Source organism: Anastrepha obliqua, chromosome 3, assembly GCF_027943255.1.
Source record: "Anastrepha obliqua isolate idAnaObli1 chromosome 3, idAnaObli1_1.0, whole genome shotgun sequence".
In the NCBI taxonomy this organism is placed as follows: Eukaryota; Metazoa; Arthropoda; class Insecta; order Diptera; family Tephritidae; genus Anastrepha; species Anastrepha obliqua.
Genome location: NC_072894.1, coordinates 121,461,645 through 121,488,523, shown reverse-complemented (window position 1 = coordinate 121,488,523; position 26,879 = coordinate 121,461,645). Strand labels below are relative to the sequence as shown.

The window sequence follows — 26,879 nt, the reverse complement described above, 5'->3', positions numbered from 1 at the left end:
TCCTTTTGAGTTTTTAATATTTTTATTCAAACTTCTAGCTTAGTTACTTTTTTTGAAACTCAGTGTTTCCATGCATTTGTTTTGAGTGGCTGTTTCTACCCACATGCGTACATATGTATATGCTCTCAATACAAATCCATACAAACATACATGTAGGTATGCATAAATATGTTGGGGGATACTCGTGTGCTGTTTTATGCTTGGCGCAGCTCCATCAAAAGCTCTGTGCTCATATGGCCAGCATTATGATAATGTATGAGTTTCCATGGGAACATACGCTTGCAATTGGTGATCTAGCTATGTATATATATACAAGTTTACGTAAATATATTATTGAATATAGCTTTGTATGAATACGCCAACTTACAAGTCCATGAACATAAGTACATACATCTATTTATGTACATATGTAAAAATGTGTATGCCTTATATTATGGCAAATTTGTGTATTTTTGAGTAGTTGTACTTTTTATTTGGAGCATCGAGAGAGCAGAATAAGCTCTCACATACCCACTATCGTTGGTGCTGGAGAAGAACGGCGGGGGGCAGTGGGGCCACAAAACCGAACTCTAGTTATGGCGGAGACGAACGTACCGTACAATAGTTGCAATATGAATACTGCTAAAAATTGCAACGACTTGCAGTAGCGCAGCAGCAGCGAAGTTAGCATTGATGCTCAAAAGCTAACAGCGCTGTTAGCGCTATTCGTATGCAATATGTACTTCGTTAAGTCGGCTAGTAGTAGTTTTACGAGAGCGAAAAAGTACATACTATACCTATACATACACTAGTAATATAGATGGAGGCGGCGACGCATACAACGACGGCAACGTTGCTAACGATGACGATGATTGCGACAATGACGAACAAGACGACGCCGACGGCAACGGCAACGGCAACGACGACTGACTATAGCTTCAATTGTGTAGCTGTGAGGTAGCGCACAACGTACGGAGTACTGCGTGAATCCTAGCGTTTGCGTTTGCTTGAGTTTAGTCAATCGAGATTCGCGGTTGATGTTGGTCGTGTTTTCGGTAAAAATTTCTTCTGAGCATCCGTAGTAAAGAATAAAAAATAAAACACACAACACAGAAAATATGAATACAACACAACAACAATAACACAGTGTCAGCTTCTTACCTGCCTCAACAATACAATATTCAAGTGTTTGAAAAAAAAAGAATGACAAATATTTGTAAATAAATATTAAAATGAGCCTCTAAAATAATAACATTTTAAATACAATTATTTAAGAGAGAAATAAAGTCAGCTAATGGTAAAGGATAAGCGATTTCGGTGAAAAAACGAATTTTAGGAATATGAACGGAAAAAATTTTCATGCGAAATAAAATAATATAAAAAGGAAATGCACGAAATATGAGCCAAAAATTAATTATTTGTTAAAAATCAATAGATTACAAAAACAAAATAAAAAAAAAATTAATATCATTAAGTCTATTAAGTAACAAAACCCAACTGAAAAATTAATACTAAAAATCTAAAAAATTCTTAATTCATTCTACAATAACTTTATTGCCAAAAGTGTCGCTTCTGCTAGTACAAGAACAGCACCGTGGATTATGTTCCTTGTATGAGTGGTTGTGTGCACTTTCCATAAATAACTTAAATTCCAAAAAAATAATCAATTTAACACATTCAAGCGCCAAATAAAGTCAGAACTTACAAGAAAGCATAAAAATAACAACAGCAGCAAATTAACCAAAAAGCAAAACACTTCAAAATTCTCCAGCAAACCAGAATAAATTAAAAAAAAAATCAAAAATAGCATTAATACCACAGCACCTACAAACCAGCGGAAGCAGTTAAGTCCGTGGCATGGCCAAGCGATCAGCCACCAGTGCCCAACAATAGTAAAAACAAAAACGAAACAAGCCACTAATGAATCCAATAACTAAACAAGCATATAAGCAAACCGCCGCCAAGCAAGCAACCAACTAAACACACTGTGGCAGTTAGTGCAGTTTTGCAATATTTGTTACTGCAACTGCTATGCAGCAGCAACAGCAGCTTACAAGTACCTAGATTGCGCTTTTAGAAGCACCAATAGCAACAACCACCAATCATTACAACAGCCATAGTTGGAGTTTAAATACAAAAATAAGAAAAATAAAAAATAAATCAATTGAAAATATTTACAACTAAAACTTCTAAGCGTTTCAACGCAAATTGTGCAATATCTAGACTTTGCCACGACCGTAACTCCGCGTCTAAGCACCCGCCGAAAGTCGAGGATCGTGTGTTTGCTGACTTTTGTTGATATACGTCGTTTCGTTTGTTTTTCGGCAATTGGTTAACGTCAATTTTCCATTTTTTGTGCCTCGCATGTGTATGTATGCGTGTTGTTGCAAGTTGTTTTGATTTGCGAGCCCACCAACAAAATGGGTCGCAGCGCTTCATTCACGAAACGCAACTGCAGTAAAAGTGCAAATCTATTGTCAATAACATTTTTGTGAATTGCAAAATAAAAAATTATAAAAAACACGAAATGGATAGTAAATTGTGTAAGAGTTATAGAAATTATGAGTTCTTGAAACCAATATTGCGAAAAATTGTGGAAAAATACGAGCAGTAAAGTCAAAAGCAAGCTACGACAGGAGTGACAAGCCTAAGCATTGTGTGGGTGTTGTGTGTGAAGAACGCGCCCACTCTAGCGTTGTTAGATAAATAAACAAATTTTGACAAACACAAAACAGTATAAGAATTTTAGAACAAAAACACAAGCGAACTAAAACCGTGTACAAAATTTTTACTCACCTGCCTCCCTTGCAACAATACTCAAGAAATATCCTCAAAAAAGAAAAAAAACAAAATCGTGGCAAAAAAGTAACTATGCCATTGTAAAAATTGTAAAACAAGTGCAACCTCAATGTAAACCATTTATCCCTCATTAAAAAGCAAACAAAAACAAAAAGTGCAACTCTATGTGTGCCTCCTCTGTAATTCAAGTGCAATCTCAATGCAAAACAAACATAAAAGCCAATGAACATAGACGTAGCAAGCGCAGAAATAACTCCAAAACAAGCAGCGCGTACACATATATACAACATTTTGCGCTACAACAATAAAAACAAAAAATATCCCAAGTGAGGCAACTAAATAGTAGCGCATAAAAGTGTAAAAAACACATAAAGCAATAATAAAAGGACGCGCTGGCGATTTCAGCTATACAAATATTACATACAACGCATACATACGTGCATGCATAATAAGTATATGTGATTACACCTCTCTCTCTCTTGGCTTTACCGCTGCTCCTTCTCCTCCCACCTGTAAGCACACTACTGCCCTACAGGCCCAAGCGTAAGGCAAACAGTATATAGATTGTAACAAATACAACAACAAAACAACAAAAAGCAAGAAAAACACGAAAAAACCAGCAGTGAGAATTAGTGATGAAAAATCGAAAAATTTAAGTACCTGCATATAAATATAGTATATTATATTATAGTTGTTTATGAATGCATATGCAAGTGTGTGTGTGTGTATACCGCAATTATAGCACTTAGCGTTTATTAGCAGCAACTTATACTAATTCAAAGATAAAATAGTAAAATATACATACACATAGATGTGTGTATAGACGACACGGGTATACGTAATTTGCGTGCATTTCGTGGAAGAAAAAGGAAAACGGTTCAAAAGGATATGAGAATCAAGTGCTGTTACAACCAAGCAGTGCAGCGCGAAAATTGATGCAATTTCGTGCATACAAAAGCAAAGAAGCAATAAAAGCCAAACAAAGCAAACAAGCTTATAGGTATATGTACATACATACATACATACATATTTCCAAAATAAATACCAGCAGGAGATACAGTTTAAACAACACTAGCTTGGCTGTGCCAATGAAAAAGGCAGTAGCACTGCATACATATTAACAAGTATTCAAGATACTTGGTTCATCAAGGAGAGCATCAGCAATCAATCAACCAATACACCTCAGCAGCACCACCAAAAGAAAGAGAAATTAAAAAGAAAAAAATATATATAATATACATATATGCATATTAATTAAACATTACGAATTTAAAACAAAAAAGTTTAAATACATAAATAAATAAAAAAAAAAATTAAATTGTATAACGCAAACTAACTGCAACGCATGACATGACTTCGAACTAAAGCAAAATTTTGGTAAAAACGCCAAAACCTAGTTTTACAACGAAAATTGTATTGTTGGTATTTTGTCAGATAAATATAATATTTTTTTGTTTTACCTTTTTGTTTCTGTCAAGTGTGAAATATCTACATGCGTACATATAACAAGCACGTAGTGCTGTTAACAAGCATTGCAACAACTACAAGCTAGTAATACGTAAACCCATGACAATTTAGTGACAAGCAAACTATTGTTCTCTGAAAACATCAAGAAGCGTAAGCCAATAAGCGAAACGGAAATAAAAAAAAGCAACATACCCAAAATAAAGGCCCAAGAAAGGTGCATTGTATTAATAGAAACAGACAAATAAATACAACAAAATTAAAGTAACATAAAAACAGAAAGGGTCTGCTCTTGCGGAGGAAATTCCCAATCAACAGTGCGTGTGTATTTTGTGTGTTCGTGTGTATGTTAGCAACTTGTTAATTTGCGTATCGTAAATTATTTCCAAACATCGAACGTCAAAACATTGTCATCACTATAACTGCAGTGATACATTCGCAGTAAGCGCACAGTCAGAGGAGACGTTAGCCCGCGCGCTCCTACGCTCACGTACCTTTTTTTGACTACACTAACCCTGTACATAGCTACATTGACAAGGCGTGTTGCCTTTATTATCTCTACAGCTATTCGCCATGCTCTACCCAAACAAAAGCATACATACAAACATACGCACCCAATTTAGTTACTAATTACCTAAACGCGTACACTACTCGAAACGCAAATTTCATCTACCTGCTAGCCAGCCTTAGTGCACTCTAGCGCGCATTTGCTTACAGATTTCTTACCCATAGAATTTCCGTCCAGTAAGCAAAGACATTACATCTCGGTGTAAATCGGCAACGGCAGTAGTGTCAGCAGCAATTATCCAAATTATCGCGAATTATTACTTGTATCCTGCTGCGCTGCTATTCAGTTACTTATTTACTGCCTGGTTGGAAGTATCCTTCTCGTGAAGCGCGTGTGCACACTCGCAGTCGCATTTGTTACACTGTCATCGTCGTCGTCGTCGGCAGCAGTCGGCGGCCAACTTTCTTGTCGTTTTGCAATTCGTTTTGCATTCGTTTGGATCTACATAAATGTGTTGTACGCCCTGGACGACGCGTTCAGTAGTGCAATAATAGTAGGGCGTAAAAAATGTTATTAGAAATGGAACAACAACAAGCAACGGCGTCGTTCATATCGTCGCTCAATATGTCACCATTCACAATGCAGCTGGATCCACAGCAGCCGTCCAGTCCGGCTTTGGGCGGCACAGGCGGTCCTAATAATGGCCAAACAAATGCTAATTCAAGTGCCGCCTCCAATCGTGTCAATGCAGATGCGAATGCGCTGAACAGCGCCGAGGCTGATTACAGCACTTATGCGCTGCATTTGAGCACTGCAAGTGGGGGTAACACGGGCAGTGGCACTAGTGATGGCGGCTCGGCTAATTCGGGCAATACCCATCACCATCATCATCACCAGCAGCAACAGCAACAGCAGCAGCAGCAGCAACAACAACATCATCAGCAGCATCACTACCAAACACAACAGCAGCAGGCACAGCTTCAGCCACAACAGAATATTCCCAACAATTCCAACAATCCCAGCTTCCCATATTCGTATATTTATAATTTTGATTCACAATACGTATTCCCGGCAGGTTATCAAGACAATACGTCGTCGCATTCGCAGCAAAGCGTTAGCGGCGGTGGTGGTGGATGTGGCGCTGGTGGGGGAAGTAGCGCCAGCAGCAATGCTGCCAATGTTGTAGTACTCAACGGCAGTAATCCAAATGCTGCTGGCGGTTATATGACACTCCTGCCACCTGCCACATCGAGTGGCCACATGGGCATATCGACAGGCGGCACCAGCGCAAGCGCGGGCGGTTCCGGCGAAGGCATCGATTTCAAACATCTCTTCGAAGAGTTATGCCCCGTTTGTGGTGATAAGGTGAGTGGCTATCACTACGGTCTGCTGACGTGTGAGTCGTGCAAAGGTTTCTTCAAACGCACCGTGCAGAACAAGAAGGTGTACACATGCGTCGCAGAGCGTTCCTGTCACATCGACAAGACGCAACGAAAGCGGTGCCCCTACTGCAGATTCCAGAAATGCCTCGAGGTTGGCATGAAACTTGAAGGTGAGTGAAAATTTACTTTTTCTTACAGTTTTTTTATATTTTTTTTATGTAAATATTTTATGTCATAAGAATGAATTTGAGACTGCCATTTTTTGCTAAGTGAGGCATGCGGACTAATCAGGCAGAACTCAAAGCGCATATGTTTTATTAGCCTACACTAAGTTAACTAATTATTTCACAAAAATGAGGGTAGCCTCACTATAAAATGGATCTCAAAAGTTCTATCTGTTGTGGTGAGTTCAATAATTTCGAGTAGTCTCCAGAGGTGGTGTAGAACCGCTATTGCCGTGAAAATGACTCCAGCGTATGTTTTCAATAAATTATTTCATAAACCAGTGTAGAACTGGAGACATTTGTGCTAGGCGAATGAAATAAGAGGCAAATAATGCAATTGGTTTATGTAATAATCGGCAAGGCTTGGCGGAGATTCATCGTATTCTTTTGCATTTGACCTGCAAAGTACTTGATTTTTTGTTTTTTGTTTTTTTTAAGGAGGTTGAAATCAAAATGTCAGAAACATCTCAAAGGTGCCGTCACACCAATGGTATGTGAGGCACGCTCCCACTAATACTATAACAATCCTCCACCTCGGCTAGTTCTACCCTGGGACCACAAAATTATAACTTCTGGGTAGAGCCACGTTTATGTCCGAAGACACAACAGGTACCCGCGTCCAGGTTCCTCTCCTGTAGGCGTATGAAGGCTATACACCGTCGATAGTCTCAATTACTCCCACTATGTTTATAGGTGGTCCAAAGTAAAGGAGGCATCGGAAAGCTTGCAGTAGTGTTATCTTAATTCAACACCGTCTTGTCTTCTGTATGATACTGTATTGAGTGTTTCACTCAAACGTCTGTGCTTGTTGTCGGTTCGTCAGAGACTGTCCGCCTTCTCTGTTGCTGAAACGCTTTGCGTTCCCAATCAATATGGCAAAGTCGCGTCATAATCTTAACTGCAAACGTTTGCGTTGCCTCCCACTTACCGCTGGTTGCGCACATATCTCGTATGAGGATGCTGGAGGACGGTTGATGACCCAGGGCTTGCTCCAGTATAGCTCGTTCCTCTCTAAAGCGGTCGCAATAAAACATGACGTGTTCTGCGTTTTCGTCTGTATTCGGGCAGTTTGGGCAGAAAGGGCATTCTGCCAGCTTAAAACGGTGCAAGTATTCGTGAAAACAGCCATGTCCGCTGAGCAACTGTGAAAGGTGATAGTCGGTGTCTCCATGTTTTAAAAGTAAAGCGTTTTTCAGTAAGAGCGCTTCAACTTTTTTTTTGAATAAAACGCAAACGGTTTGACTTTTTTATCTAGTTTTTTTTTATTATCGAGTTTGAACATATACATTTAAGTATGAAATTCGATTCCTTTTGCATGACCACCACGTGCACGTTTTACGAAGTCCAATCGTTGAACCCAATTTTCGACCACTCTTTTGCATAAATCGGCCGAGATTCCAGCAATTTCGCGTTCAATATTGGCTCTGAGCTCACAAATCGTCGCCGGCTTGTTACTGTAGACCAATGACTTCACATAACCCCAAAGAAAATAGTCTAGAGGCGTCAAATCCCACGAGCGCGGCGGCCATTCGACCAGTCCATTTCTGGAAATAATGCGCTCATCGAACTTACTGTTCAACAAATCAATTGTAGCGTGTGCTGTGTGGCTTGTGGCCCCGTCCTGTTGAAACCACATGTCGTCTAAGTCCATATCATTCGATTGCGGCCTAAAATAATCGTTTATCATGTCGTGGTATCGATTTCCATTCACAGTAACGTGGCGATCGTTCTCGTCAACGAAAAAATATGGGCCAATTACGCCGCCGGCATGTAAACCGCACCAAACAGTGATTTTTTCGGGATGCAACGATGTCTCATGAATCACGTGTGGATTGCTTTCTGCCCAGTAACGCATATTTTGCTTGTTGACAAAGCCATTGAGCCAAAAGTGAGCTTCATCACTGAAGATAATTTTTTGGAAAAACGACAGCAGCAACAGAACGATTATTTTCATAAAAAATTTGCACGATTTCCAATCGTTGCTCAAGTGTGTAGCGTTCCATGGTGAAATGTATACTAATGAAGTTTACAAATGACAAGCGAAAAATGAAAAATATTGCGTCGTTCGCCCTCCCTATCGGAAAAAAGTTGAAGCGCACCCATTGAAAAACGCTTTACTTGATTTAGAATGCGGTACAGTTATAGCCTCTAAATTATCTTTCAAAATGCGCACCTAGTTGCTGACTCCACCGAAAAGCTGTCATATTAGGTGAATGCATTTTCATAACTCATACGATGGTAGATATGCATAGCTTCCCTTATCATACTTCCTGATTATTTGCACGGATATTCGACAAGTAATGCTTTGATCCTATCCTCCTAAGTCAATATATCAGTTGCGCTTTAACATCTTAAATTTCCATTTGTTGAACAACATCAAGACGCACACCACAAATAGGAGAAGGAGCTCGGCCAAAAACCTAACATAATTGTGCGCGCCAATAACACTGTGTGACAAAAAAAAAAATTAAATATACTTTTATGGAGACCTAGCACAACTTGTGGCTATAGAAAAACTAAACAAAATGGTATGGGAGAAATTTCCAATACACCCCCAAAATCTCATTTTATGGCAATAAAACCGTTTTTCAGTAGGTTGATGTGAAGAATAACTCCTAACTTCGCCAATTTCCATCCGATTTATTCCCATTTAGCGTAAGCTATGCCTACATACCAAATTAGTAAAAAAAAAAATCTTAAAACTCACACAACTCTATTAATTTTAATTCAATTACAGTCAAATATAGCTCATTTGACGTAAAATCAAATTTACTATAACAGTAGGGTACTAAAAAATCCTCAATATCGGATAATATCGTAAAAATTATGTCAAAATTGAAAAAATAGGGAAAAAATAAAAAAAATTCCAAATACTTCCGTCTACAGTCTCGTCAGTTGTCATTTCAGAAAAATTGTCAACACACTGTCAAAAAGGCTTGTTTTTGTTCTTTCGAACTAAAAAAGCAAATTCGAAATCGGATGGAAATTGGCGAAGTTAGGAGTTATAATTCACATCAACCTACTGAAAAACGGTTTTATGGCCATAAAATGAGATTTTGGGGGTGTATTGGAAATTTCTCCTATACAATTTTTCTTAGTTTTACTATACCTACAAGTTGAACTAGGTCTCCATAAAAGTATAATTTCACTGTCGCACAGTGTAATTTATTTATTTTATGGAATTTCTTAAAACAATTTCTTTGAGAAGATTGTCGGTCTTTGACCAATAATATAGTATTTCCACTTTCTAGATTTAAAAATAATGCTCTGTGTGCATCCTTTACCCTCATTCCCATCGATATCTAATATAAGTGAGGTTCTTTCATAAATAGCAATGAGTTGGATCCTTTTGGAAGCTCTAATCTTTCGTTCTTTCATTCCTTTGATTTACAGCAGAATTCATCGAAGTTCCTGCTGTACCATTTAGCGACGTCTTTTATTAGCCTAACGGTCCATTTGCCGCGTGTTTCGTTTCTCAAACGGTCTTGCCATAGCCTTATCGTTTCGTCCTTTACTTTGCGCGTTGCAGGTTTGCTAACTCCTTCTTCACAGCAGAATAGCAAAATTTCATCAGACAATATTAAGCAAAGTGAAGCTCTGGAGCAAAATTAGTAGATCACTTCTGCAGAGAAATGCGTGATTAGAAAAATATTGTTTTTCTAGTGTGCTAAAGCTGCTACTTGAACGATTAACGACTTTTTAAGATTATTTTCTTATGTCTTTCTGTGTTTGCTTTTTGTTTTTGTAACAGCATAAAGCATGTCTTATAAGCTTTTGAGAAATGCTGCTAGAATGCAAGTGCTTGGAAGCATATGCATTTTTTTCTCTGAGTTAGTGTAGGCCCGAATGTTAAACTAAATGCCATTGATAACAAGTACCTACATAAATCTGATCGCGAGTAATGCAATGCACTAAATTAGAAGAGGAGCGAATGCGTCTACTGCTAACATTATTAGGAGTCCAATTTGAAGTATGAGTTTTTATACACACAGAAGGGGTATATGGTCCGATACTGAAACGTAGAAAATATTTTACTCAAAGTTGTTGCCCTTTGTTACTCTTTTGCACTTTACGTTTTATATAAAAGCAATTGCAATTGAACATCTCGCCGAAAAAGTTGTTTGTCCTTTGAACCAAACCCTGGCCAATTTTTTCACATTTTCGTAAACCGCATGGGCCGGTACTTCCGCCTCTACCAATCCCTTAGTAGATGCACTTCCTTTAAGGAAAATTACTTTTTGTTTGTCTTTTGTTACACTGCTTGTTTTTTGGAGGAAAGCTCGATTCAGTGCGATGGATTTTTGGCTGTCGTATTGGCTGTAGATATTAGTCAAATACTTATTTAGTTTTGGTTTTAGACTTCAGTTACACCTGATTTTAGGAGCTCATACCAGAGTTTAAACCTAGAAGGGCTTATGATGTCCGCGATGTTTGAAGACAACTGAGCTGCGCTCACCTCTCAAGTAGAAAAAAGCTTGTCAAAATCGGTATTGTTATTATGCCAGCTTAAATCAAATCTCGACTGGTAAATTTTCTTATAATTACTGGGAAAATGCTTCGAGAGTGCGCTGGGAGATCACAACCAAGTTTCACATTATTTCACAATACAGGTATCGCAGAATTTAACTCACCTGTATCTTAAATAAGGTCTCCAAAAACGAAAAAATAAGCGCTGTGCTTTTTTAAATACATTTGAGAAAAAATACACATATATAAAGGGTTTTTCAATTGGCGCGGGTCGATTTTGGCACCTTGTGGCAGCCAATGTGTTCTGGTGACATCTGTCAAATCTTTTGTTTATTATTCAGTTGTTTATGCCAAATCATCACGATTGAACAGCACGTTCAAATGATACAACTTTATTATCAAAATGAGTGTTCATTAACGCAAACGTTGCGCGCATTGCGTCCATTTTTCGGTAGACGTGGTGGCCCCTCCAATTTCTTATGGCCCATATTGAACCATATAGACCTAGACCCAGCAGGACGGCGCTACGTGCCACACAGCAAACGCCATTTTATTCCATTTCAACATCTACCCGCCCTTATTGAAAAACCCTTTATATAATTGGCGCGTACACACTTTTTGTGTGTTTGGCCGAGCTCCTCCTCCTATTTGTGGTGTGCATCTTGATGTTGTTCCACAAATGGAGGGACCTACAGTTTCAAGCCGACTCAGAACGGCAGATATTTTTATGAGGAGTTTTTTCATGGCAGAAATACACTCGGAGATTTGCCATTGCCTGCTGAGGGGCGACCGCTATTAGAAAAATGTTTTTCTTAATTTTGGTGTTTTCACCGAGATTCGAACCTTCGTTCTCTCTGTGAATTTCGAATGGTAGTCACGCACCAACCCATTCGGCTACGGCGGCCGCCGTAATTTCGTAATTATAATAATTTTCGTAATTAGTTTGAATAATTTAACGCGTTGTTCTATTGTGTAAAATTGTACAACTGTCTACTTGACAAATGTCCAAGATGGTATAAAAAAAGGTGCGATCTAGGAATTTATTCACTGCTGACATCTAGGCGTCACTTTTGAAAGACCCTATATTTTATTGTATTTTATAGAGACGAAACACTGGCACCAAAATGGACCTCCAGCCTAAGTGGTACCCTCTACTGGTACCCTCTGATAGATTAGAAAGGTTTGGTCTTGTGAGAGTAGTTTCGGCTGCCACGTCACCGGGGACTCGGCAGCAAAATTCTACCCACTCATTTTTCACGTATTCTCACTTTCGCTCAATCAGTCGTTTTTCAGACAGCAACAAAGTAAAATGCGGAGTGGGTGCTTTGAATTTTCTCGTATAACACCAATGCAATCTGTGTTTTTTCGTAAATAAAACGCTGTCATAACGCCGGTTACGTCAGCAAATCAGCTGATTCCTTAAAAATCGCTGTGAGCCGATTAGCGGTCTGAAGTTGGCCACACCTCTACATTCTGCACATGGTGCTGTCTTCACAATCACAGAATCGGTAACCACTCTAACCTAACCTGACCTAACCCTGAGGCCTTGTTTGTAATTAAAACTCCAAAATTACGTCAACTCAACAACTGATTCTCAAGAAATCAAATTCTCCAACAACCGAGTAGTGATACCGTGATTTGCGGAAACTTTTTTATCTCTTAATTATGGGTTCATACAATAAACTACACTGTTTGCTGCTGCTCATCTTCAGGCCATCCCGTAGAAGCATTTCTTTTCCCTCCCATTTTAAGGAAGGATACCATTTTTTCCCCTTCCATTTTATTTTAAGCAAAGATACATTTTGTATGTTGAATCATTATGCAACACGAATTTCGCATATTCTTTCTTATTCATAATACTTTGCTAAATAAATCATATCCCATTAGTTTGTAGTGATTAACAACCGTATTTATAATTCTCTACTAGTATTTATTAGGCTGTTAGATGGGTACCTAAATAGGAGCATTTAATCGATATTTTGTCTTCGCGCGTTCGTTGTTGGTCTTCTTAACTGAATGTGAAACGAAAAAACGAAAAACCAGAGGAGTTAAAAGGAGGAGGCGATTGCGGAAGGAATTTATACTACTAACCTTACACAAAACTCAAACTACTGCACCAGTCACAGGCACATACGAGTTACCCGCTAGATTACCAAGAATTTATGAGTGTTTTCATCGCATGCGTTTAGGCTGCTAAGGGTTTAATGTGGAGTGGTGACGGTAGTAGTGGGTTTGGTTGGACGAATGTCTCTGTATATAAGTGCATACATATACTCGCTTATCGATTAGCGCTCTCACTAGAGCCGACATTAGGACGCTTATTTCGTAGCAATACATTTTACATGACGTAGTGTAATTTAACACTGTGAATCTGACGGTAACCGTATAATAGATTGAAAAAAAAAATTAAAATAATTTATGAGAATTTTTCATATTTATTTGCTGCCGCGTTAAATGGCCTGCAGAGTGTGCATGTTGAGGAGTGAGTAACGTGTTTCACTCTCCATTCCTTCATTCCATTTCACTTTCTTATTTTTCGTACCTTCCACAATATTTTAAATATTGTGAATAAGCAAATGAATCGCAGAGCTTTGAAGGCATGTAAAAATACTTACAGCCAAAAAATGAATATCAATTTATATGCGCTAATCGGTAAATATGCACGTTTCGAAATACGCATCGAAAGGGAGGCAAAAGAAGAACCCGTTAGCAACGTAAACGAGCGAGTGCCGATTGCAGCAGCACAGCGAAAAGTACTATAGAACCACAGCAAGCGAGAATGTCAGGCGACAAACAACAATAAGGAGGGAGCTAAAGGAAGAGGAGACAAAAAATAAAAATACAAACAAAGAAATGAGCAGCGTAGTACTGTTCTCGTTCACCATAGGCTTCAACGTGAAACAGCTGGTGTGGAGGGAAAGCGAGTGGGTGGATTTTGGGTACATACATATGTACACATACATATTTGGTGTTGCGGAAGACAACAGCAGCGCCCGACCTATCCCAAGACACGAAGCGAAACAAACAAATTAAGGCAAAAAATGTGTAAAGGCGACGCTCGCCGCTGCGGCCAGTGGCGCTGCTACCAGTTATCGTAACTGGCTGTGCGACGAGAATACTGCCATTTCTATATGTACATACATACGTACATGCATATGTACGTATTTTGGTTAATTTTTTTTGCCATACATATACTCGTATGCGTTCGTCACCCATTCACACACACACACATGCTCGCAATTATTTCCAGCAGTGCGACGCAGCAGCAAGCCGACTTTAACTTTATTCCTGCTGTAGGTACTTTGAATATTTTGGGGCTATTTCGCAGACCCTTCGCACCGCTACTTCACTGCGTATACTCTATATGTGTGCATGTGTGTATGTGTGGTGCATTTTAAAGCTGCTTTTTGTGCGGTTATGTGCTGTCATTTTGATATTGCCAACACTTTAACATTTTTTATACGTACGAATATATGTATGTTTTTGCATTTGTATGCATAAATGTGTAGGTATGTACATATGTACATATATTGAAATACATATGATTTTGTTTCACTTTACGGCTCTGTTTTGTGTAGTTGTTGAAATCAAAATATGTTTCCTTAATTGAGAGTTAGGTTTCTCGAACTACTGATTTTGTTTTCATTTTTATATAATTTTATTGTTGGCTCACTTTTAGTTGATTTTGTTTTGCGGTTTGATAAGTTTTGGCATTTTTGCTGCATTCGTTGCTATTATCTTTATTTTTTTGTTTTTTCCTTCTTTATCACTTTGGCAGTCAGGACTGTTTTGTTATGGAAACTACTGATAATTTAAAAAAACAGGGTTGCTTGTTTTGATAAAAATACTTTCCTTATACAGTTAGTTGAATTATAATGAGGACAATGGGATAAAACAAAAAATAATAATTGTGGTATAGAATATCTAAAAATTGAGTAGAACGGAGGGACCTACTGTTGTAAGCTGACTGCGTACGGCAGATGATTCTTTATGAGGAGCTTTTACATGACAGAAATATACTAGGAGGCTTGCCATTGCCTGCCGAGGAGCGGCAGCTATTAGAAAAAACGTTCTATCGTCTGGTGTTTCATGACCGGAGATTCGAACTTGAATGGTAGTCACGCGCCAACACATTCGGCTACGACGGCCGCTTTAACTTATTCATCTAAAATCCATCACTCTTTGGTACTAACTGCCCATATCCTAGGTCAACGAAGATTGAAGGGTTTAACTCATTTCATCAACTTTGATTTTGAAAACTATTTGCTTCTATTAGCGGAAAGATTTCGAAAAGTATTAGTGTTCATGTTCCAAGACATTGGAACATAGAGGGAAATGGGATTGGTGATGTGCTGGCCAAGAAAGGGTTGACTGAATTGGTCTCGGAGATCCTCTACCCGGTCATCGGGTTGTTGGTGACTGTTGTTAAAGTGGAATTGCCCTACCTATTTCAGAGAAGGAGACAATTGTGCACTTTCTCTATAAATGTCCGGGTTTGGGAGCTAGACGATTATGGTCACTGGGGTGCTCCTTTCTTTCACAGCATGTGGCAGAGCGCCAACCTAAATCCCATCAATCTTCTCCATTACATCAACAGCTCTGGCTGGCTGTGACTATTTGCCTGTTGGAGGTCTCTAATGTTATCAAAACGGTGCCTGCACTAAGGAGGAGTGCCAGACTGGTACCTCAACTTTACCTCAACTATGGTACCGCTATATTACAAATATTTCCTTCACCTGTCATACTGCCGCAATTCTTAACTAGTTTGAATGAGCAAGTGCTGCGCAAGTGGTGTGCAAGTACTTAGTGGACTGTTCCTATGCATAATTCAGTGTCCACTTATAAGTAAATTTGCGATAATATGCGTCGCTGCGCGCTGACCTTGAAAATTACGTATTGTTATTGCGGTTCATAATATTTACATCTAATATCGTTGAGAACTTATCATCTTTGCATACCACTAAGAGCCTCTTAGGTCTTGCTGCCTTTCAGTTATCGCAATGCAAGAGTGAAAAGCGAAATGTATGCCACGAATAGTATGCCATGATTCGAACATAACCAATGCTAAAATGTGATTTATTGACAAAAATAGTGTCGCCGTATGCCGCATCATTACGGTGCTCAGGTAACTCTGATTACTGCTTCAGAAGGGACTTGGCAGCATAATTGTGCCTGCTCGTTTCACACGTATTCTTACGCTCCTCCCATCAGTCGTTGTTCAGGCTGCAATTAAGTAATATAAACAATGTCTGCGTTGATTCTTTTTTTACATCACCAACACAATCTCGGTTTTTGTCGATCCCTGAAAGTAAACAAACCGTCACCAATGAGCTGATGCCTTCAAATTCATTGAGAGTCGATTAACGGTTTGACGTTGGTCACACCTTTGCATTCTGTAGTGATGTGTTTATGCATCCAAGATTGTGTGTGTAGGTAATTATGCTGAGTGTAATTATGTAGTTATGTGCGGATGCAATACTACCGGTTGCGGTTTGTGCATTGCCGATAAATGCTGCTAAAGTTGAGTGCAGTGGGGGCTCACAAAGGCGAATAAGATTGGTTTATAGACTTACAACTGTCAACGATAGATGGCAACCCAACGTAAGCGCAACCGATGAGCAACGAGTCAGTTCGTATCGAGTGGCAGAACGACACGGATGTACGGTGGTTTTAATTTAACTCGAATGTAACAATATTATAAGCGTTTTTTCTAAAATACAAAGTCTAATTAGTTAGCGCGAACTCTTCGCAAGCTGCTTATAGAAATCACTTATTTGTAACACAACTGTACAGACTTGAGAATAAGTGTGTTTAGCACCGATTTAGCACTGATAGGTTCCAGCTGTAGACTAGCTGGAAAAAGTACTGAAAGAAATTTGGTTTCAACTAGTTTCCAACCTGAGGCAAAGAACCTCCAGGTTAAATAGAATGTGATGTAACACATTTCAGGTAGTAGTGCTAGTCAGTGGGACTACTCTTAATTACTTCTAAAACGTGCAGCAGGACATACAATATATTTTAGATTATTAAGAGAAACTCATGTCAATAATTTTACTATAGGCTCTTCTATAAAAATAATGGTTCGTTCCCAAGTAAAACTCAAAAAAATAAATTGTTCTTGGAGAGAGAAATGTATCAATTTATTATAAAATTAAAAAAAAATTAATAATTTATTATAAAATTAAAAAAAATTAGCGATTTATTATGAAATTAAAAAAAAATTATCAATTTATTATAAAATTAAAAAGAAAGAATTATAAATTTGTTATACATAAAATTTACAAAACAAAAAAACAATAACAAGTTATTATAAAATAAAATAAAAAATTATCAATTATTATAAAATAACAAAATAAAAAACAATTTATTATAAAATAAAATACGAAAATTATAATAATCAATTTATTATGAAGCTAAAAAAACTATCAATTTATCATAAAATTAAAAAACAAAAAATTTAACAATTTATTATATGTCTGCTGAGGTAACTTCAATCGCCACGTCGTCACGTAGTGCCTGCTTCTTCAGAAATATGTTGTAATCTGAGTATTACACTTAAGCACATATAAATTACACGCAACATACAAATATATAAATAAATACAATTTCTTTTACAAATACTGATATTCCTTCATTGTGATCATATGATTTAGAATTTTTTAATAATTCGCACAAAAACTAATTTTTCCTTTTCTTTACAAAACTTTAATTTGACTTATCAATCGCGGATGAGCTTATACTCTCAGTAGTAAATTTAAAATTTTAAAACTTCAAAAATTCTTCCGACTAAAACTGAGGGTAAAAAGAATTCAGATGGTGATGCCAAGATCAGATCGTTAACCGGCTCTCAGCGAATTTAAAAGAATCAGCTGATTGGTTGACGTCACCGGGGTCATGACAGAGGTTTGTTTATGTAAAACTTAGGTTGTGTTGGTGAAAAAAAAAAAAAAAAAATTGTTGTACGAAAAAAACCAACGCAGTCTTCGTTCATGTTGCTTCGTTGCCGTCTGAACAATGACAGACTGGATGGGTGTGAAATGATCGGACAGGATTCGGCTACCACGTTACCGGGTACTCGGCAGCCGAAGTTGCTCGCACAATTTTGTGTTTCGCCATAACAGAATGGCCAAACCTGGTAATCTATAATCCTTGGCTAAAACTAGTATCTTTTGATAAAACGTCTGATTTTAATTCTTCTTTACTAGCTTTTTGAGTATGGTAATGCTTTGCAGCAAGATTTTTCAAAAATTTATAACAATATAAAAAAAATTAAATAAAAGGAGGTCTTCTGGGGATCCTTCCACTACGAAGATTTTTTCTGTGCTATCTTTTCGTGGATATATTCTATTTAAGTATCAAAAATTGAGCTCCTTTACCTCCGATCGTATTTTTTTAAGCCTGTGTTCTTCCAAGACCGCTAGTTTTGTATTATTACCTTTTACATTTCGTAAAGTATAACCAGTGGATGGTTACAGTTCTCTTTAAAGATCAAAACTTCTAGGGACAACTTAAAGCAATTGAGCCTTCCTTAGTCTGATATTACTTTTGCACGTGTGGAAACATTCTGTTTTAATTTATTTTTTATTTATTCTGATTGTGATTATTATTGTCTTCTTCTTCTAAAGTTTGCTTCGTTAATTTTTCTTCCGTTGAATGATTGAAAATTCGTGTGGTAATCCAAACTAATAGAATTGTTTTATGTTCGATTGTTTCTGTGTAGTGAAGGATCATCCGCGGACGTTCCTCAAGTGCTGTGCCCATTTATCGATTTCTCTTTTCGACGACATAGAAACTATATTACTTATAATTTTTTTCAGATAAGGTACTTTGTCACTGGACAACTCCAATCTTTAATACTTTTTGTTAGTCGAAATCACTCAAACTTGTTGAGCGACAGACTTACTAAGAACTAAATGAGCTGGGCGGTTAAAGTTCGAGTTACAACTGCAAAAATTCAGATTAAGATTAATTCATGTTTATAAGGGACTAGTTAGTGACTACAAAAGTATTGCAAAACGTGGGGACAGTCACTCCTAGTTTCCTGCAATCTCTTTTGGTGGAAACAATTTGAAGACTGTGTGACAGTTCTCTCGCTCCCGGAATATATTCAGTAAATTACAGCAAAACACAAGTTTATTCCTCCAAAGTGATAGTATCGCTTTAAAAGTACTTTCTCCATCAACGGCAATGCACTTATGCCAGTGTTTGAGCCAGCTCTCGAAACATTTCTGGCACTCTATTTTCGGTATAGCCATCAGCGCCGTCTTCGATTTTTTCATTACTTCTTTTCGGATGTTAAAACGCGTTCCCCGAAGAAGCTTTTTGACTCGATTAGACAGAAAAAAGTCGCAGTGAGCCATTACAGGTGATTTCGATGGCTGTTGGATGGTATTTGTTTCGTTCTTGGTCAAAAATTGACGGACAGTGTGTGACGGTGCGTTATCATGTCGCAAAACCCACGAGTTGTTTTCCCACAAATCCTTTATTTTTCGGCGAATTGCTTCACGATACATTCCACAACGCCCAAATAATAGTCCTTATTAACTTTCAGAACTTTTGGCAAAAATTCGTGGTGTACAATACCGATATATTCCATAAATCCCGTGAACATCACTTTCTTTTTCGAAAACGACGACGGCGCAAACCCAAATTATTAACTAGAATGTCCTTAACGGATTCATAAGCAAGCCCTCTGTCAGTTCTTCGATGGTTAATTTGCAGTTATGGATCAACTTTTCTTTCACTTAATTGCTGTTTTCAACAGTTTTTGATGTCGACAGCTTGCCACTGCGTTCGTCATCATCGTTGGACTCACGAACTCTTCTGATGTAACGAAGGCGTAACTTTTACAAATTTCAAGAAATGGCGATTAAATTTTGGAACGGATTTAGATCGTTTTGGGAATCAGTGAAATAATTTTTAAAGTGTGCAATCAAAATTGTGGTGTGCATATCCAAATTTTCCTAATTTTGAAAATGGTCCTCGCCGTGGCACCGACAATGAAAGAAAATAGCCCCGATCTCCTTCGTCGCTGGGGTTTGTGCCTGACATAACGGCAACTGGGTTAGTCGTTTGAAATCCGAAGGTCGATTGAAAAGTCCGTGCAAAGGCAGAGAGATGGCACTATTGGCACGTATTGAAGAACCGAGGAGGTCAAGCGAATTTCCTTTTTCATCACGCGAACGACCAAGCTCAAGCCTCAGTAGCTGTGGTCGCAAAATTAATGGAAATCAGATTCCAACTCGCTTCACACACCCCCTATTTACCAGGCTTGGCTCCCCCGTATCCATGGGACTACTATTTGTTCCCCAATTTGAATAAACGGCTGGCGGGAAGAAGAAAAGTTTATATTTAGATGAATTTCGTAAAAACATTTGTCAAGTCATGTGCCAACTATGCACAGCCATATTTCCAACACGAGCCATAATAATCTTCTTACGCGCATAACTCTAACCCTGATTGTTTTTTTTATTGATTAATGGGTTTGTGTGCGAGACACTTTTGGAACATTCATAACCCATTGCAACATTTGAACTTGTCATTCAATTCATGTCCCTCACATACATAAATTCATTCATATCACACAAATACATACATATGGGCAAGTACCTACATATTTAAGTATGTATGCATGTATGTATGCTGAGCACTTGCATCTGAAACCAAGACCGCATTCAATGTGCAACGTTAATAACTTTGCGGCAATTCTTACGCGCATTTCTGTGTCAATATAGTTTGTTTTTGTTTTTGTTTTTCCAAAAGCAACAAACAAACGATTTTAACTATTTTCGTGCAATTTTATCGCCTCCAATTGCTATACGCCCAAACGAGCGTCAATTCTTCAGCTCAACCACGCTTTGGTTTTATTGCATTTTGTAATCGACACTCAGCTGCGGCGCTCAATTGAAGTGCATAAGTGAGCTTGAGAGAGAAAAAAACGAAACAAAAAAAAATGTTCTTGTCAATTTTCGTTTTCATTTTCATTTACGTTGTTTGTTGCAATTTTCCAACTTGAAATGAAAATGAAAACGAAAACAGAAACAAGTTAGTATCCCAAATTAGCTATGGCGCTGGCGATGACGAGGACTGCGACGGCGACGGCGACCGAGACAGCCCCCGAACCAACTCGACGATGCTGTGTTACAAACTGGCTGGCTAGCAACACAGATCGCATTCGCGTTGACAAGCGGCGCCACTGAGCGTGTAGTTAATCGGTTCACATTGCGCTCCATCATAGCGCAAAAAGCCAAAATGCCGCCAGAATTTGGCTGACGCTCCATCAGTCTCAGTGCCGTGGTCGCGGCCGCGCTGCCGCATCCATCGTGCGATATACATATTGATATGCAAGCTTGTTGTACGCGCGTGTGTGTGTGTGTGCTCATATGTATGTGGTTATAATAGATGTACGTGCCCCATGCCCACTACTCTCATACTGCCGTCCCGTTTCCGCGTATGCGCACTTGGTCCATAGCGCCATCTCTTACGCTCATGACCCAGATTTCCTTATGTGTGTAATCAATGCAACATGTAGAGAGCGATTTTTTTTTTTGTTAATTCATTATTATTTATGTTTTTTTCTTCCTTTCTTTCTTTATTCACTTCTTTCCATTTTTGCCTTCCGCTCCAACGTTCCGTTTGCATAATTTTATAATATATGTTTACTATGTACATATATACAAGCATACATGCATATGTATTGTACGAGTACATATAAAGCTTTTTGAATTTAGTACATATATGAAAAGATACTCCGGCAATACATATGGAGATATGCCTATGTGAATAGTTTTTGTCTATATGTATTTTTTATGCGCATACATACTATATATCCTGTATTATATCTATGTATATGTCCGCTTATATTCACATACTTAGATATATGTATATATATATATACATATATAATGTATGCATGTATATATATTTATATACATATATGTATATATATACACTTTTGTACAGAATAATGGCAGTGCAACAGGTTCGAAAATTTTTAGTATTTTTGAAATTTAATATTTTTATTTATTTTTTATTAATTTTCTAGTTGTTTTTTTAATTTTTTTTTAATTTGTTTTCTTTGTGTTTTTTTATAAACACATAGTTTATACTACACTAAAAGAAATAGAACTCAAAGTTGCAAACTTTGAATTATGAAAATTCAAGAAATTACCATTAAAATTTCAAACTCTCTAGTCTAGGTATGCAGTTTTGTAGCCATGCAATTCTTTGGGTCACTTCACACTGGCACTTTGTTATACTAAAATTTAATGGGCTATCAAAATGCTTTTCTTTTTCTAAAAAATTCTGATTAAAAAGTTTGAATTTTCGATCCAAATTTGTAATTTTTTTTGTAATTTTTTACAAAATTTGAAACTTTTAGTGATATGGCTTTTGTTCCAGCAAAAACTATATTTTTATAAGGATAAAAAATAAATTCTTTTTTTAGGATAAAAATTAAAAATAAAATACAAATTAAATAAGCAGTCAAAACTTGCCATATGTCGCGTTGCTATTATAGAGAACACAGCTATATCCGTATTGATATTCACGCATATCAATTATTGTTGACTTCCATAGTTAAAATACTCTGCAACTCCCAATTGAATGGAACAAACAAAAAACAACAAACGATTTTTTTAGTGTGAAATTTCACCTTGACAACTAGCATAAACTGTAAATTGTTTGATCGACACTCTATTTGATCATTACAGCCATCTACCAAGAAAATAATGGATTTCTTTTTCCCCAAACTAATATTTATATACGCCCGCATTACACGTATAATGACCTACAATGGGAATCCCCTAAGAGATATTGCAACCAAGCAAAGCGTAAAATCACCAGAGCCAGGACGAATTGTCTTTGCTGGTTTGCACTATACTAATCGTATAGATATGATCGCAATTAGGCTTGTGTCTACCTTTGAGGCGACAATCCGGCTTCATTACATCCCTAAGAAATGGGTTGAGGTAAGAATGGTTTTCATTCCCAAAAGAGGAAAACCCACACGAAATCATACGAAGCTGAAGGACTTTAAGCCTGACTAGTCTGCCGCCCTTCTTGTTGAAATCCCAAGAGCGATTACTGGATGCACATATCAGGAGAAAGTCTGCCAGCAGCCTCTTACCCGCTCAGTGTGCGTACAGTAAGACAAAGCAGTGGTACAGCATTCGACTCGCTGGTTGACACTCCACTGTTAAGAATATAATTATACATACATTTCTTGAGATGATTTCTTAATCAAATGTGCGTCACAATTGAGTGATGGCTTCATGCGTTGTATACTAAAATAATGTCACTAAACGGTACTTGAGCATGACTTCCATGTATGTATGTACAAGTGCCCAGCAGACAGCATTGCCTTCAGTTAGCTAAGACATTTACGCTTTGCACCCATAAGAAAACGAGGGAGAGTTCTAGCTGCCGGCAAGTAAGCAGTCTGAGTGGTCCATCATATACTCCGGACTGCAATACTTTCTGATGAATTTGGTATTACTTATTTGGACTGGCTGAGAAATTGCGTGAGCTTCTTTCAAGCGAAAATTACATCCTCTTGAACTGATTATTAGGAGTTGGATAAAAAAGTTGGTAAAATTCAAACGTCTAAAATATCAGAAGAACTTTTGCTTAACTTTTACAGAACGACTACGAACTACGCCGAATATCCTAGCAGAAGTAGTATTCTAGCAACGATGACGAGGAATTGAGCGCTCAGCAAGCATGTAGCAAAAAATAGACTGCGCTAACAACAGAACCTACCGCTTTTCTTGTGGCTATAAGACATAAGACATTTGTGAAGTATATGACAACTTCTTGAACGTAACTTAGAAGGCACATATAAAGAGGATTTGATTGCGTGTTTGCGCTGGAAATTAGCAATCACAAGAGATGCTAAAAAATTACGCTTCCGAGTTTTAATGAAAGCAGACAAGCTCATAAATTTAAAAATCGACTCACAGCGACTTTAAATCGCTGCGAACAGGCAGTTGGTTACCAGTTTTTGCTTCAAACCTCGCACTTCCTGAGGAAGTCGGAAGGAAGCAAAGGTTCGCAGAGGAGAAGTTATACTGTTATTCACGTGCTAAGGTGTATACTAGCACAAAACAAAATATTATAGGTGTCATCGCCCCACAGTTCTGCTGTGCATAAATTCTATCTCACTGGAAAAACATCATAACACAAAAATCAAAAATTGTAGGAAAACCGTTTTAAAATGAATTAAAAAAAATTTACTATGCCCTCCTTCATCTAACGAGGTACTGTTAATAGATATCGCAATACATTTTCTGCACAACATGAAAAAAGAGGGCGTAGTCATATTTGCATACTTTTCTAAAAACAAAAACATTTTTGTGTTATAACGTTTTTCCACCAAACGAGCGATATCTACTATATACCCATACCCTATGTTGAGTTCTTTTGGTTTTTAGTTACATCTGTAGTGGTGCTAATGTTTGATAGTCATTTTAGGAAGTTAATCAAATTGAGAACAAAATTTTATTCAAGTTCAGAAGAATGTGACTATGTTGAGAACACCAGCTCCAACAAATTTCTTCTGCATATTTATTTAAGTTATCTATGTATGTATGTGTAAATACGCGCGATACCAAAATCCACTTTCAATAAATATCGATTGTTGACCTAGTTTGCTTAAAAGCTTCTTTCCATATTAAGTACATATCGATTGGTGTTGGTGTCTGAGTCATTCTTTTATCAACAAATTATTTACTACGATAAGACTGCGATGGTTGTAATGCACTGCTTCGCTTTTTATAACTTTGCACAATTTTTCGTCACAGTTGAGTTTGCTTGTGCATAACTGCAAGCCGCTACCTCGAAATTCAATGTTCAATACTTTGGCTCTAAGGGCCTGAAACTAATTAGAAAGTGATCGCCACCCAGCACAGAAAAACAAGTCTTTTCTTATTTCTAATAAAAATTGTCAACAGCTCGCAGGTGGCATAAAACTGTAGGACCTGCTACAGAAGGTTCTGAGTAAATTTTAATTTAAATACATCAATTGTGTTTATAGTTTATTCTCGGCGTAATCGAAGTCACTCAACATCCGTTAATTACAGTCCGGCCTTTAGATATTGCAAATTTTACGCTAGGAAACCGATAGAGGTTGCAAGGAGTAAAGCGGATGGTCTAACATTGCTTGCTTTTTGTTTTTTTTTAGCGGTGAGATTCAGTTATATAGGAACCGTCCTTACTACGTGTGTGGTGACTCCACTAAAACTATCCCTCCTTCTCTCTTGGATTTTCCCCTCGATCCCGGGACTGCTTCTGCATTGCTGTGAGGTAGAGGTCCAAGACGGGGTCCTAAGGAAGGACACATTCACTTACTCACCTTGCGTCCAGAGTTCCGTGGTCTAACATTGCTAAGGAGTATTTGGCTAGAAACTTCTTCACAGCTGGTATGAGATGACCAGTTGCATGGTCTTGATGGAGGACCCGTGACTTCATTTTCACCAATAATTAAGTAACTTTTTTCATTATTCTTTCCGCAGCTCACGTAGAATGGCGGTGAGGTAATAAAACCTATATAAAAAGAATTTAATGGGTTCAAAATGTTTTCTTAAATATGCTTTACGTTTATGGAATTTCGATTGCGCGCATTCCTTTATGTAAATCTCCATAGCTTTTGCTTTACCTCAAGACTTTGGAAGAAAGAAGATCAGTCCTCTCGCTTTGGCTTGCTTATAATACTCGTAGTATCAGCGTACTTTTCAATTTCAATCAGTCTTGTGATCTCCTTATTCTCCCTAGAGAGACACTATTTTGACGCACATTAGCATTCTTCCGCAAAACGAAAAACGAAAAAAAAAAAACAACAACTCTAATCCGAAAGATGGCTATAATGGCTGGCTATACTGATGTGTCTACAAAAGCGAGAACTACTGCATTCGAAAGAGAGGGCTTCTCGCTAAACAGCTGGCGATTGCTGAGGCTTGTAACACATGCACTTTTCGTATAACAGCGTCGGTCTGATCTCGTTATTCGTTAGTCACGCCCCGCCAAAAATTTAATCATGTTACCTTTTTAGGAAACGAAAATGTGGGTGTTGTCATTTAGTTGTAAAATGTCAGGGACTACGTGAACTCTATACATGCCTGCCGTGAAATACCCGTCTCGGTATTCCTCATACACTGCTCCGGTAGTTGAAGTTCTCTTACTTTATGGCCGATCCTGTTTGCGGATTAAAAGGATGTTATTAAGTAGGTAGTGGCGCCGCGGTGCCCAGCTTATTAGAAGTTGTTTTAGATCCCGCAAAGCGCGTATGTAGGCCAAAAAAATAATTAATAATACCTGGGTATTGTAAAACCACTGGCAAGTCCAGAAATACGAGGCATTGTAATGGTTCAAGTAGAATTTTCATGCTAAGAGATTGGATTATTACTTAGCGTTAAAAGTATTACAGATTTTTTGTACGTGGGTTTACATTATTACACACATAAATAAATACATAAGGTGTTATGTGACTATGCCCTGCTGGCGAACTTCCACTTCAATTGAAATTCTCACAGGCCAGCGACCTAAATGTGGAAAGCCTGGCCTATGTCTGTGTGCAATAGGATAGAAGAATTTGATTGGCTTGCCCAGACCACCGATGTTAATACCATAGAAATTTTGTTATATTAGAGATATTCAAAATGAAAATCTATAGAGAAATTGTGAAACTAATGAAGATTTAATTTGGGCCATATAAAAATAATAATATGGTAGATGTCAAATGAGATCGGTGGGTAAAGTAATAAGGTAAAGGATTTTTCAATAAGGGCGGGTAGATGTGCAGAATGTCAATCGTGGCGTTTGCTGTGTGGCACGTAGCGCCGTCCTGCTGGAACCACATGTCGTCTAGGTCCATATGGTTCAATATGGGCCATAAGAAATTGGTTATCATCGTTGTGTAGTGCTCGCTGTTGACGGTGCCCGCCTCACCAACGTCGTTTTCAAAAAAGTACGGACCAATGACGACGCCGGCCCAAAATCCACACCAAACGGTAACTTTTTGAGGATGCATTATCACCTGGTGAACCTCGTGTGGATTGGTGT

At 37.9% G+C, this 26,879-nt stretch overlaps 1 protein-coding gene across 2 annotated transcripts in view; it reads left to right on the top strand.

The window, feature by feature from the left end:
• Positions 1–26,879, top strand: part of LOC129240231 (nuclear hormone receptor FTZ-F1) — a 172,309-nt gene that overhangs the window by 110,212 nt on the left and 35,218 nt on the right. The window contains exon 3 of one of the 2 annotated variants that reach the window (XM_054875899.1): positions 5,826–6,302. In XM_054875899.1, the coding sequence (XP_054731874.1) occupies positions 5,826–6,302 (477 nt within the window). Of the gene's footprint in view, positions 1–4,098; positions 6,303–26,879 lie in introns of those variants that run through there. The other variant, XM_054875900.1, reaches the window with a different exon arrangement.